This window comes from Artemia sp. Qi Xiang Cuo, chromosome 6, assembly GCF_049724085.1.
Source record: "Artemia sp. Qi Xiang Cuo chromosome 6, ASM4972408v1, whole genome shotgun sequence".
NCBI lineage: Eukaryota > Metazoa > Arthropoda > Branchiopoda > Anostraca > Artemiidae > Artemia > Artemia sp. Qi Xiang Cuo.
In genome coordinates this window covers 60,001,057-60,013,592 of record NC_142799.1, presented here as the reverse complement: position 1 = coordinate 60,013,592, position 12,536 = coordinate 60,001,057, and the positions used below count along the sequence as shown (strand labels likewise).

The 12,536-nt window shown below is 34.3% G+C and overlaps 1 protein-coding gene across 8 annotated transcripts in view; it reads right to left on the bottom strand.

Annotated features, from left to right (window-relative positions):
• Nucleotides 1–6,326: 6,326 nt before the first annotated feature.
• Nucleotides 6,327–12,536, bottom strand: part of LOC148951469 (protein transport protein Sec61 subunit alpha-like) — a 100,317-nt gene continuing 94,107 nt past the window's right edge. For all 8 annotated transcript variants that reach the window (XM_089090901.1, XM_089090895.1, XM_089090899.1 and 5 more), the window contains exons 7-8: nt 8,241–8,489; nt 6,327–6,977 (exon numbers count right to left, since the gene is read on the bottom strand). In XM_089090901.1, the coding sequence (XP_088947027.1) occupies nt 6,714–6,977; nt 8,241–8,489 (513 nt within the window). In that variant the 3' untranslated portion in view covers nt 6,327–6,713. The remainder of the gene's footprint in view (nt 6,978–8,240; nt 8,490–12,536) is intronic.

The following is a 12,536-nucleotide window of genomic DNA, read 5'->3' as shown; positions in this document are numbered from 1 at the left end:
ATACAAACGTCTCCACGGTATTTGTATCTGCAAAATCTATGTAGTGTATGATCATGTTTGGAAAGGCTTTTCCAGGAAATCTGAGTATCTAATTGCGCTACTTTTTTCTTTCCTAAGACTTTCTGAAAGCGAGTTATGGCTCCGAGGTCGTCTCTTTTTCGAATGAAAATCCTTAAGTCTCTGAATGAAAGGTCCCTAAGTCTCTATTTTCTGCCCTTTGAATTGTGGCGGGCCTATCTATGACTGACACACTGGGGAACGCTCCTCCCTCACCCCATCCAAGCAGAAGTCTGATGCTTCTGCTTTGGCCACCATCTAAGTGGGCTCAGAGCATTGTTCATGAAAAGATGACGCCTGTATATTTATTTCTTTTTAGAACCTATTTTACTGCTACTAAACAAATATTCATTTTGTATATGTATGTCTGACAAGAAACTTCCTTGTGGGCTACGCGCATCATTCTGTCGATTAATGTTGCACATGCATGTCGATAGAGATCCTTAAGAGCCAGTAACCCAAGTTAGAAATGCCAGACTATGGTCGGAAATCCCAGAGCAACTGAGCATCGAAGAGTAAGATTTTCTGTCTTTGTCATTTATTCGTTTTAGTTCTCTTTACTTCTTTAATTATATAACCGACAGATCTGAGGATGCTGAACCATTAGTGCAGGAGCATGCGTTGACTGCATAGAAAAAGCATATGTGCTGCTGATTTGAAAGTACATATTTTCTTAGGGGTTCTTGATTGTGTTTGCGTGTGTCTTTTTATTGACTTGTTTAATTGATTCTTTTAATTGTTTTTTAGTTATTTTTTATATTGTTTACTTTTTTTCCTTTTTTTTTTTTTGTAGCCATGGGCCATTGGTTTTTTTTTGTATCAATTATAAAATACGTGATGTCGTTTTGGATAAGGAGGAATATTGTTCGAGTACAGTTCAATTTGCGGACTTTTGCTATAACCGCATTAGGGGCGCATTAGGGAATGACTTAGATTTTACACAATTTCTATGCATTATGTACCTGGAAAACTTAACATCTGGGCCAAAGGAGTATGATGCACCTTCTACAATTTTTTTTGCTCTTTGTTATTTTTCGTCTTCACCTGGATTTTAAATTTGACTCCTTTGGTACTCAAATGTCTTTCAGCTTCTATCCCACCATCCACCATCTTTTGTGCCAAGAACAACTTTTTTTTTTTTTTTATATATATACAAGACAAAAATTTCCCCTGAACAAAAATCCTGGATAGATGCTTGATTGCCGCATACAGAAGACAATGGCAGGAGACTAGAGAAGAATCAAGTGTTCTTTTTGAACCAATAATTTGGAAGCCTAATCAATCATTCGAACATATTCAATTTATTTTTGAGCTTGTGAATAAATGAACTCCGCATTGTTGTTAGCTGGCTAAAAAGTAGTCTATAAGTCTATCTATGATAATGAGACCTTACAATCTTTTTTTCTGCTGCTCTCAGAAAATGAAATAATCAGATAAGTCAAAGAGCTTGGTGAAACAATGGGACTTATTACAAAACGTTTAATTGGGTTTTAAAAGAAAAAGTTCGATACTCTTCGAAATGTCTGCCGTTGGCTTGTCATTTTATTTAATTGTTGTTTTGTGTCTAATTTTCTTTTTTTCATTTCCTGATTTTGTAATTTATTTTACTTTTCCTTTTTATCCTTTTATAATTTTTAGTTTTTAGTTAATGCTAATTTTCTCTGTTCTCTTTTTTACCTCTCCTGTTTCATCAATTGTGTGGTTTAATAGGCGAAGTAGTTTTCTCTTTCATGTGCTGTAAAACCGCAAAACTGAATTCTACTATTGAACAAATTAAATGATACTACAAAAAAAGAAAAAAAAAGATAGCTGAATTAGTCTCAAGCATTCCCGGCTATAGGGTCTTGCGGGGGATATACGATGCTATTTACTATAAAATAATAGTGCTACAAGTAACTAATAATATTTACTACAAAACAAAAGATGGATAAAGTAGTTGCCCTGTATTCGCGTCCTTAGATCCTTGCATATGATTTTTTATATGCTATTATTGCTGACTGTAAATCAATAAATATCTGTCTGTTCATCTATTTATAGGTCTACCCATATTAGTAAGACCTTACATTTTTTCCTGCTAATTTTTTTTTCCTGTACGTTTTTTTTCCTGCGAATTTTTTTCCTGTTAAAAGACAATAAAATGAAGAGATTGGTCAATGCTTGCTAAGATAATGGGGATTATTGTAAATATTTGATAAGCGAAGCAGTCTACTGCTTCTGTGTATTTTAAAAGACAAAAAAATTGAATTGCTGGATTCTAATGCTTAATCTCAGAAAGCTGAACTCTACATTTGTACTTGATATGTTATTTATTTTATAAATTGCTTATAAATTCTGAATTGTTTGATGTATTACATTATAAATTTTAGTATAAATTTACAAATTAATTTTTTATATCTTTTTTTAGCATGTAAGGCATAACATGGGAGTTGAATTGGTAACATGGGACATGGTAACATGGGAGTTGAATTGGTAACATGTTATCATGGTAACATGGGAGTCCTGAATCTGACATTTGACCCAAAAATCCGAGTTCTACCAATGTATTGGTTGATTAATACGATTAAAAAAAATCTCACAAGTAAAGAAGATTTTTTTTATGCGTTTTAAAACCCGAAATCTGTATTGTTAAATTTGAAGCCGAAAACCAAAAACCTGAATTGTAAAAACGTGCTCCAAACTGAGCCATTTTCATTAAACGGGCACAACTTGTTTTCTGTCCAGCATATTTCTTTAGATCAATATTCTAAATAATTAAGCATGACCTTTTTTCACTTACTAGCTAATAAGCCTTATATATAATAAAAGATTGAAAAAAATTGCTCAGTTATCTCTAAAACTAATTCATATGTTTAAAAATAGTAAACATTTTAATAAACTATAGTAAGTGTAAAGAAAGCCATGTGACTTTTTTATTTTCTGGCTGGCGTTATATTGTAAAAAGAATGCTTTTTATTGATGCGATGACAACTGTGTCGTGGAGAGAGAGTAAGAAAGGGAGGGAGCAATTCCATAAGCGCAGTCGGAATTATTTGTATGATAATTGGCACCAGGGCAAATAATAAAAACCGATTTGTCGATAATATAATTTTCAATGGTAAGTTAAACTTTCGTCGTCAAGGCAACCATTTTGCAAGAGAAAATAAGTTGACAGGACTACAAGTCTGCACGAGTCATCACACGGGCTTACTAGATCTCAGGCCATTGATTCTTAATATATGAGTAGGACCAACTCAATTGAGGGACTTGATACATTAGATTGACCCCCGTCACACCCCAAGTTCCCAGATTCTTTTATGTGTTCAAGTATTATTCTTTAGTCTACTTTGAAACTCCGTTTAGAGAGGCTGTCTTGAGAGATGCATATGCGTGTTTTGTGACTTTTTGGAAGAATACAAGTAAGCTATTTTCTAAAGCTGTGTGAGATTATTTTTTTCAGGAACCTAGTTAGGGTAGGAAAAAGAGTTTGCGAGAAATACCGGCACTAGTATGTCGACAGGGGGACCGTTTACCCTCCAAAGAGATAGAAAGAGATGTTAGTGGGGGTACCCTTGGCCTAGGGTTGGCCGTTTCACCGTTCGATCACGTTACCATATCCTGGAACAGGGTATATAGTAATAGTGTATTAAAATACTCTATATTTACGGTAGACCACGAGATATTCCGTTACAATATTTGGCCCTAGCCAAGCTCTCCCCTCCAAATAACTGGTGCCGCACCATTTCCGCGCCAATACAATTCTCAGAAGCGGACTAGAGCGGAAATTTTGCCCAGGGTGGTATTTTCAACCTTCTATCTCTGCTACCTCCTATTTCTAACGCTTAGTATTTTTCTATGTGATTTTAGTTTGAGTCTACTTTCCTCTGACTCTAGGTTTTAAATGACTCCAATGACTTGAGCATGCTTCTAATCTATATTAAGTCTAAAAAAAAAAAGAAAAAAAAAAAAGATAAATTTGTACTAATTCTTAGACACCTTAATAACAAGGACTTAGGAAAGGAAGAACGCTCAAATCATTTTTCTTATGCCTTATTGGTATATTACACATATTTCTGGAGTGGAGTACCAAGGAGAGGGAAAGTGAAATCTGACCGTTTGAATTGTTCCATATGTATTTGAAGCAATCAGGAAGAATCAGCATTTTTTTTTTCCAGAAAGACCTCCATTGACGATTATACAGTTTTCGGCAGTAGCCGGAGCCAGGTTTAAAAAAGAAACTTTGGTGAAAAATCAAGAAAATAAGCTAAAAATATAGACCACCAAACAGATTAAGAAGGTGTAGCTTTCTCCCAAAATGAACAGATGGTTAACGATCAAAGATCTTAAGAAAAAAAGCGTTGTCATATTTAGCATATTGGCTTTAGTTATTATATTTCCTGGTTCAACGTGTTAACACTGACGAAACAGTGATACTACCCTCAAAAGTTCATAATTTTGAAACAAATAAAAAGAAAAATCATAGAAAATCGTGGCTTTCAGGTATGAATGTACCCAAGACGTACATAGCAAAAATATTTTTATTTGATATTCTTCTTTTCAGAAAATTTTGTTAGGACACAATCTATCTAGACCATTCCTGAGTTTTATATATCTCAGTCACCTCATTTACAACAAATCGAAAAGCCCACCATCCTGAATTTTACTAACCAATCTCACACAGGGCCCAAAGAATAGGACCACGAAAAAGATTTACATGCTCGTCGTTAATATAGGTTGTTAAAAATGGTTTGACTTGCACAATTTTTATCCCTAACACTTTTAACAAATTAAACCTCTTTTTAATTTAATTTTGATAAGTACCTTTTACCAACATGCTACCTTTCCACCAGCACATTTATTGATGTACTACTCATCATTAGAACAAAGCATCCTTTTAATGTTTCTTGGACAAACTTAAGACCTTGTTTTTTTTTAAGGAGTGCTGGTTGATGCCTCACTGATAATATTTAATTCGGGGCAATTAAGAATTTGATGGCAAAATTGCGGATATGGAAGTCGTAAATTTTCGAAAATCTCCCGCACTTATGCTTTGTAATGGTATATATTATATTTACTGTTTTAAGTAGACTGCAAGTCAAACTAAGTTTATTTAGAATCAATATCACGGTCTCACTAGTCACAATTCTAGTCACACTAGTCACAGTCTTACTACATCTTACTAGTCACAGTTATTACCTTCAATACTTTTTTTCTTGGCAGTCTTCTAAAGCTGTGATTGGGTCTAAAATGTCTTTATAAGGGTGTTCTGATACCCCCTTCCTATAAAAAGAGATCCAATCCTCCCTCCCCCACAGAAGCATAGTTTGCCACAACCAATATTGTATGCACAGGACTGAAGTCTTAGATGAATGAAATATCGTGAAAAAAACTTGCTTGTAATGGGTTCAGTATAATTGTTTAAGATAACCATTAGTTTTATATGAACTACGCTTACTCCAGGAACAAATACGTCACCACTCAGCCATAGGCTCTAAAAGGTGTGACGTTAAAAACTTTTATTTTGAAAAAAAAAAAAACTATAGTCTTAAAACATTAGCTTGATTCAAGATGGAAATGTTGTTTTGTAGCACAAAAAGGCCAAAAATATGATTTTGTTGTGGTGCAATCTCTCTCATCAATTAAAAAGGCCCTATAACTAAATTTCCCTTGGAATGAGCCTTCTCCTAATATTCTAAGGTCATAATCCATTTCTCTCCACCATCAAAAAATAGAACTCACCCACAACTTTCAGAAAGAAATGCAAAGTTCTGCATTTTAGTAGACAAAGGGCCGGAAACACGGTCGTAGGATTGTCGAATTTCTGAAGGTGTAATTTGCATCAAAACCAAACCCATTTTAATGGCTTTTCCCCCTTCTTTAACACTGACCAAATTTTCTTTTACTAACAAGATTGTATGAAATTTTGATATTTGGAATCAGCACAAAAAGAAAATGCTTTTCATCTTACAGTAACCATTAGCTTAAGCACATAAATATTCGTATAAAAAGTGGCGTCAATCGATGGAGAAGGAGGGGGGAGGCTATGCAATGTAGTTTTAGAAAAATATCTTATCTGGAATAATTTCACTGAAAAGGCCCTTTTTGACATTGAAGAAAACGAAAACTTTGCCCCCCCCCTTTCTCCAAGACCTTGAAAAATAAATCTTGACATTACTGCTTATCACACAGACCTGAATACTGAATATTTTTAATCAAGTACACTCTAATTTGTTCTACCCTTCCATATTTTCAATCTTGACTATATTAACCATAAATAAATAAATAAGGATCGATCCTCTGAGCAAATTTATAACGAAAAAAAGAAACCAATATAGTTAATACTATAGAAAAAGGAAAATAAAAATAATAATTGTCAAAAATTTGCTCTAAAAACAGTTTTTCATACTGTTATAGCCCAGCACCAGAAATCGCTGGAATGCAATTGACTCCTAAGAAGGAAATCGTTTTAAGAATATAAAAAAAAAAAAAAAAAAAAAAAAAAAAAAAAAAACACAAAAAACAAAATAGAATACGTTGTCCAAGTCCTTCAATTAGAAATAAATAACAACACGTTCACTCTCACATACTTTCTCCACGGGGAGATAGAAAAGACACAGTAGTCTCAAATATAATCCAGAAATCACTCCCACTGGAAAACATTTGTCTTACAAGGTCACTTTTTAAAAGAACATTGAACTCATTCCTCCAACCTCAGACTGTTCCTTTACAAATATCTCAAAATATTGATATATAATTGTGACAGCCAACAGAATACCAGTGCCTGAGCCAATGGCACCAAGCATATCAGCTAAAACTGATAAAGCACCAATGCAAAGGCCCCCGAATGCAGCAGCCGTTGGGATATACCTGTTCAATTCATGGATCATCGACTTCTCCCTATGACCTCTCATTACCATTTGCTGCTCTCTAAGTTGCTTGGCAACCTGAAAATACAGCCAGTTTTTAAACAGTTTATTAGATTCCACTGCATTGCCATTTACAAGAAAAATGAAGTGGAAATATGAAATGGGTAAAACTTTTAATTAAGACAGTGAAAATATATTGAAAAATATAAATGCAAATATCAGCTTATTTTCACATCCTAAAGCCTTTGTTAGCGTAAATTAACAAAAAAAAAAACAAAAAAAAAAACAAACAAACAAAAAACAAAACCACTTTATGTCTGATGAACTATAGCTGTATATTCGGGCTTTTATTAGAATATATATTGTTTCATTGTCTCAATTAAAAGATTTGTCCGCTAGTATACATTATGATTTATAGCCAATTTTTAACAACGCAAATTAGACTGATATATAATATTAAGGCTTCAGACGACAGTAGAAGTGTATATTTCGAAGATATAAAAAACTAACAAACGAAACTATGTTTTCCATGTCGTATTCAAAAGTCGCATTTTTATGAAGTAAAGATGACCAAAGAAAGAAGATAAACTGAAAAACTTTCTTGGATATGCATTAGTGAGATGTGCATGATTACATGGTCACAAAAGTTTAAATTAACTTCTTAGTTCTGAACTATTTGGGTTCAATTTTTCATAGAGTCGAGTTTAAGCTTGTTTCATTCAAGAATGAATGATTTAATTCAATAGACGGTATAAATAACCACTACGTCTGCAGTCTAAAGCCAATGTCTTTTTGTCTCTCTATATTATATTCAGTAAGATTAACTCTTTACATAAATGTTCCAAATTTTGAATTAAAGTTATTCGAGTAACATAACTTTTCATCCTCAACTAGACACTTTCATAAAGAGATTCCTACTTCCTTACATTCGGAAAATTCATCGCATTTAATTAAACGGGACCATCGCCTAGTGCCTTGATATAGTCCTAGACTATAGTCAATTTTTGACTTTGCCAGACTTTTTGATTCAAGAATTTTTGGTAGGATATAAGCCTAGAGCAAAATCATACTACATCGGAATGATCCCTTAAAAAAAAGGCCTCAAATATATTTCATTTACAAAACATCTTAAGGAATAATGATGGTACCACACATTTCAAGTCTAACTCAAAACTTCGCAACCATCATTGGATCAATTCCGGAATTTCTGATAGCATACATACAAACCCAGAATAAAACCGGACTACACGGAATGGCGTCTTAATGAAACATGCCTCGAACTGCTCAATTTACAAAACGTTTAACAAAAGGGAGTCAGAAGCCTAGATTTAGAATACTTACATCTTTAGCAGATGATCCAGAAATGTCGATCCAAGATTTGGAGAAAAAAGCATAGGATCCAAGCATTAAAATAATATACATTAAGGCATGAATTGGATCATCCGCTATGCTACCCAAGCTATCAGGGGGTGACAAGTAGTAACACAAACCTCCGATTGGATGAGCATGAGCAGTTCCTCCACCTGCAACATCAGACCATACACCAAGTAGGTTTACAAGAAAGTTACCAGCAAATCTAGCAGACAACATCTGTTGACAGAAAACAAAGTAAGTACTCCAATATTTGTACATATTCTACAATACGTAAAGGGAAAAAGAACAAAAAGAAAGAAATGAAAGAGAAGAGTTATAATAACTGACTGCACAAAAGTGATCTTAATGAAAGTCCCTATGCACTAGATGGTGCTTTAACGACGCAACACTAATTGTTTCCATCACCAAAGAGGGCATGTTACTCCAAGGTTCAGTCATCCTGTAAATAAATTAATATTTCCATGTTTGTTTTTTTCTTTGAGTTTTCGGCAGTGGGTTTAACATGGCGCTGGCGAGTGAAATGGAAATAGCTAAGACTAAGTAAAAACCTTGACTCAACCTCATCAAAATTCCTAAGGATCCCGAACACATAAATTAGATCAGCATATGGTCTATAATGAAAAAAAAAAAAAAAAAAAAAAAAAAAAAAAAAAAACTCGAAACCTGGTAAGTTTTTGGCAGTGCCGAAAACCTTTAAGGTATTATGCCATCTCGTAGTCCTTCTCCCGACTATTTCTACTTTGATTCCACCAGTGAAATTAACGGGGACCCATAATGAGTTACATTATTCCAAAAGAAGACGAACAAAACTTTTCTATACCTTAAAGAAATAACATTTTAAAACTTCTTTTTAGAGTTAAGAGGCAACAGTTAGTAGCTCTTAGAACTTAAGACACATACTTATCAAATCTCAAATGTACTTAGTGGTTGCAGTAGTACCTGCACCCTAGTAAAGGACGACCCGCGGCATATAGTATTATAGTAAAGAACGAACTCTAGCCTATAGTAATCAAAATATTAAAACAAAATACAATTTTCGACAAACAGTGAATCATAATATGCATGAAGATACAACACAGTTGTCTTTAGGCAAGATAATATATCACAAATATCCTTAGGAAAGTTGCTTCTCTGGGGTATGGTGTCATATTTGACTGACTTCGCAGCCAAATTCCCTGTGGTTTGTTCTTTACTATCCGAGCATTGAATGGAAAATCAAGTATTTTGCAGTAGGCATCAAGACAAGGCTAATTGTAGAAAAAAACCAAGACAGATAGTCCGAGTAATTGAGAGGCCAAACTGTTTAAATGACACGGATAAATAGCGGGAGTAAGTATGACTCTCTTGTTGGACAAATACTTGTCTGTTAGTTTTTGGAGTCTCAGGCAGATTGACCAAGAATTGAAAACTGACAGGACCATTAGATTGCCTGGAATGAGAGGCAAACAAGGCACGCCCGCCTATGGTCTTAAGAAAGTTGGCCAAGAATTTAGAATTGACACAGGATCATTAATTTGCCCGGAATAACAGGCAAACTAACGTTTAAAGCCATGTTCATCTAACAAATAGTACCTATTCATTGCCTAAGCTCAGCCCCGCATTCTGAACCAATTTTAATTTTTCACAAATTTTTGGGTCACTTGCCCGGGACTCTGGGCAGGTGAGCGCCCCCAAATATTGTTCCAAATTCCTCTCTCAATTTAGCACTTGTTCACGGATGCCCAAAGTCACCAATCACATTCCAAATAGTATCTATTCAATGCCTCAGCTTAGTCCAGCATTCTGAGCAAATTTCAACTTTTCACAATTTTTTCAAATTTTTGGGTCACTTGCCTGAGACTATGGGCAAATTCCTCTCTCGCCTTAAAACTTATTGACGGATGCCTAAAGCCGTGAATGATTTAGACCGTACCAATACATACCAACAATATTTTTTTCATTTTCACACAGTGTCCCAATCTAGCCCATGTCCATCGCTTAGCATTCAAGCCTTTTGGAAAGGCACGCCTGCCTAGTCTCAGGTAGGCTGACCAAAAATTTTAAATTGACATAGGACCTTTACATTGCCTGTAATGAGAGGCAAACAAGGTACGTCCGCCTATGGCCTTGGTAAGGTTGACCAAGAATTTCGAATTGACACAGGACCGTTATTCTTCGTCCTGTGTGAATTAGAGATACAAAGACTACTACAAAACATAGACTACACAGACAAATATTGACTGCATTAAAAATGGGTGCTGTCATCCCCTGATTAAATACTTGGTCCAGCAATCCTTTTCAAATTTTATTTAGACCACAACGATCTAACTCAGGTATACCTGCATGACAGTTTTGTAAAGCGAGTATTCCAATGCAGGATTTTTTCTTTTATAAAAAGTGGTTCTTTTTATCTATTATCATATCATTATACAATCTCTCTTTGCTCGTTTGTTACAATAACAATTTTTTATGCTATTCATATTTAGCTGTAAGGGTGTGCGTGTAACTGAACCCCATTTAACTGAACCATCATGCAACTGAACCACTGAACTCAGTTTTTAGTATTCTAAAAACATGAGGCAATATAATTGGGTAGAACACAAGTTCGAATTTTTACATGTTCAACCTTGTTGGAATTGTTTGTTCCTAAAAGTCATGATATTAACGCCTTTCAAGATCATTCAAAAAAGTTTTTTTTTTATTTCTAAAAAAAAGAATAAGATCCGATGTGACAAACCTAAAAATTAGCTGATTTGTATTTCTCTTTTTTCAGAAGAATCAGACCTTACTGGACGTTAATTAATAAACACGTGTTTATACTACTTGACCTTTGTCAATCTAGATAAAGAATTTTGATCAGATGTCTTTGAGGAGATTGCAGCTAAAAAGGATATGGAAGGGGACTGTTTGCCCTCCAACCTATTTTTTCAAAATTCCTTCAACATGCCCAGGAAGTTTAGACTTCATATCCTCAGCTGTTCACGACACATGCCGGCATAATTTCAATAGAAGATTTTTTCCTGGCCATTCTTTCTTCACTTTTCTAAATAATAAAAAAAGCTTTTCAACGCACATTAAAAACCATTATTAGAACTTAAAACAAAGAAAAACTAAGTCATATACGGTAAAGCTTAAAAGGAACATAAACTCACAGATACCATGGAGAAAAGGAATTCTTTAAATTTGGAGTTTAGGGGGAAAGCAAAAACATGACTGAAATTATAAGCTCTGTAAAGTCATCTAAAGCTAAACTGGAGTTTTTAGTATCCCATCTGCAGGTCAATTCTCTCATCCACTTTCCATAAATGAAAAAAATGTTAGGTAATAATGGCCAAACACTTATACCAATTACATCAACATCATTTTCAAAATCTGGAAAATTGATGCCACAAAATTTTATATTATTATTAACTAATAAAGCTACACCACCTCCTTTTCTCTCTGAAGATTTATCCTTTCTCAGGATAGTATATCCCAGAGTTCCTTGTTGAAATTATCGTATACAATGAACTGTGACAGATCAGTATCAGGATTTCTTAACTTTGGAAATACTTGTTATATTAATTCGGTATTGCAGGTCAGCTGTTTACAAATTCAATCCCACTTTTTATAATTTTTCGATAGAAATTATGCAGCCCCGAGCCACTTGTCAATTGCAAATGTTCTATTTACCGATTGCCTTTTAAAACTTTTGGACTGATATCTTTTACTGTTTAAAGCAAATACACTCAATACTCGTAGCCTTTTCGAACACACCCAAAATTAAACATTCCCTCCTTTCGCTATGATGAATAAAAACTGTAAAAATGAACATGGTGCAATGACATGGTGCATGGTGCAATAGAATGGTGCATAATTTATCATATAGTTATGCAAAGAATACTTTAATGTCTTGTAAAACTGGATGCACAAAGTACCTCTTGATTTATTTGAAGATGCTCCTGAACATTTTCGGAACGATGTGGTGGCTGATACCAACATCTATTGTAGATATTGCTAGAATTTCCTTTTCACAACCAATAAAGAAAAAAAATGTCTTTTGATTGTGTTTGGCATTCTTCTTGACGTTTCCCTAATGTTTGACCTTAATGCTCCGTGCTTTTTTTTTCATTTATTGGATCAAACATGCTAATTTTGTATTTATGCGAAGGCTCAATGAGAGTTGAGATGTTTTGGCATTAAAATGAACCCTTTGAGGTATCTCCCTCTCTCCCTGGCTACAAAACAATCAGAAAACTCCATTGCAGAAGTTTAAGTATCTTGTTAAGGTCTGTAATTCGTCCA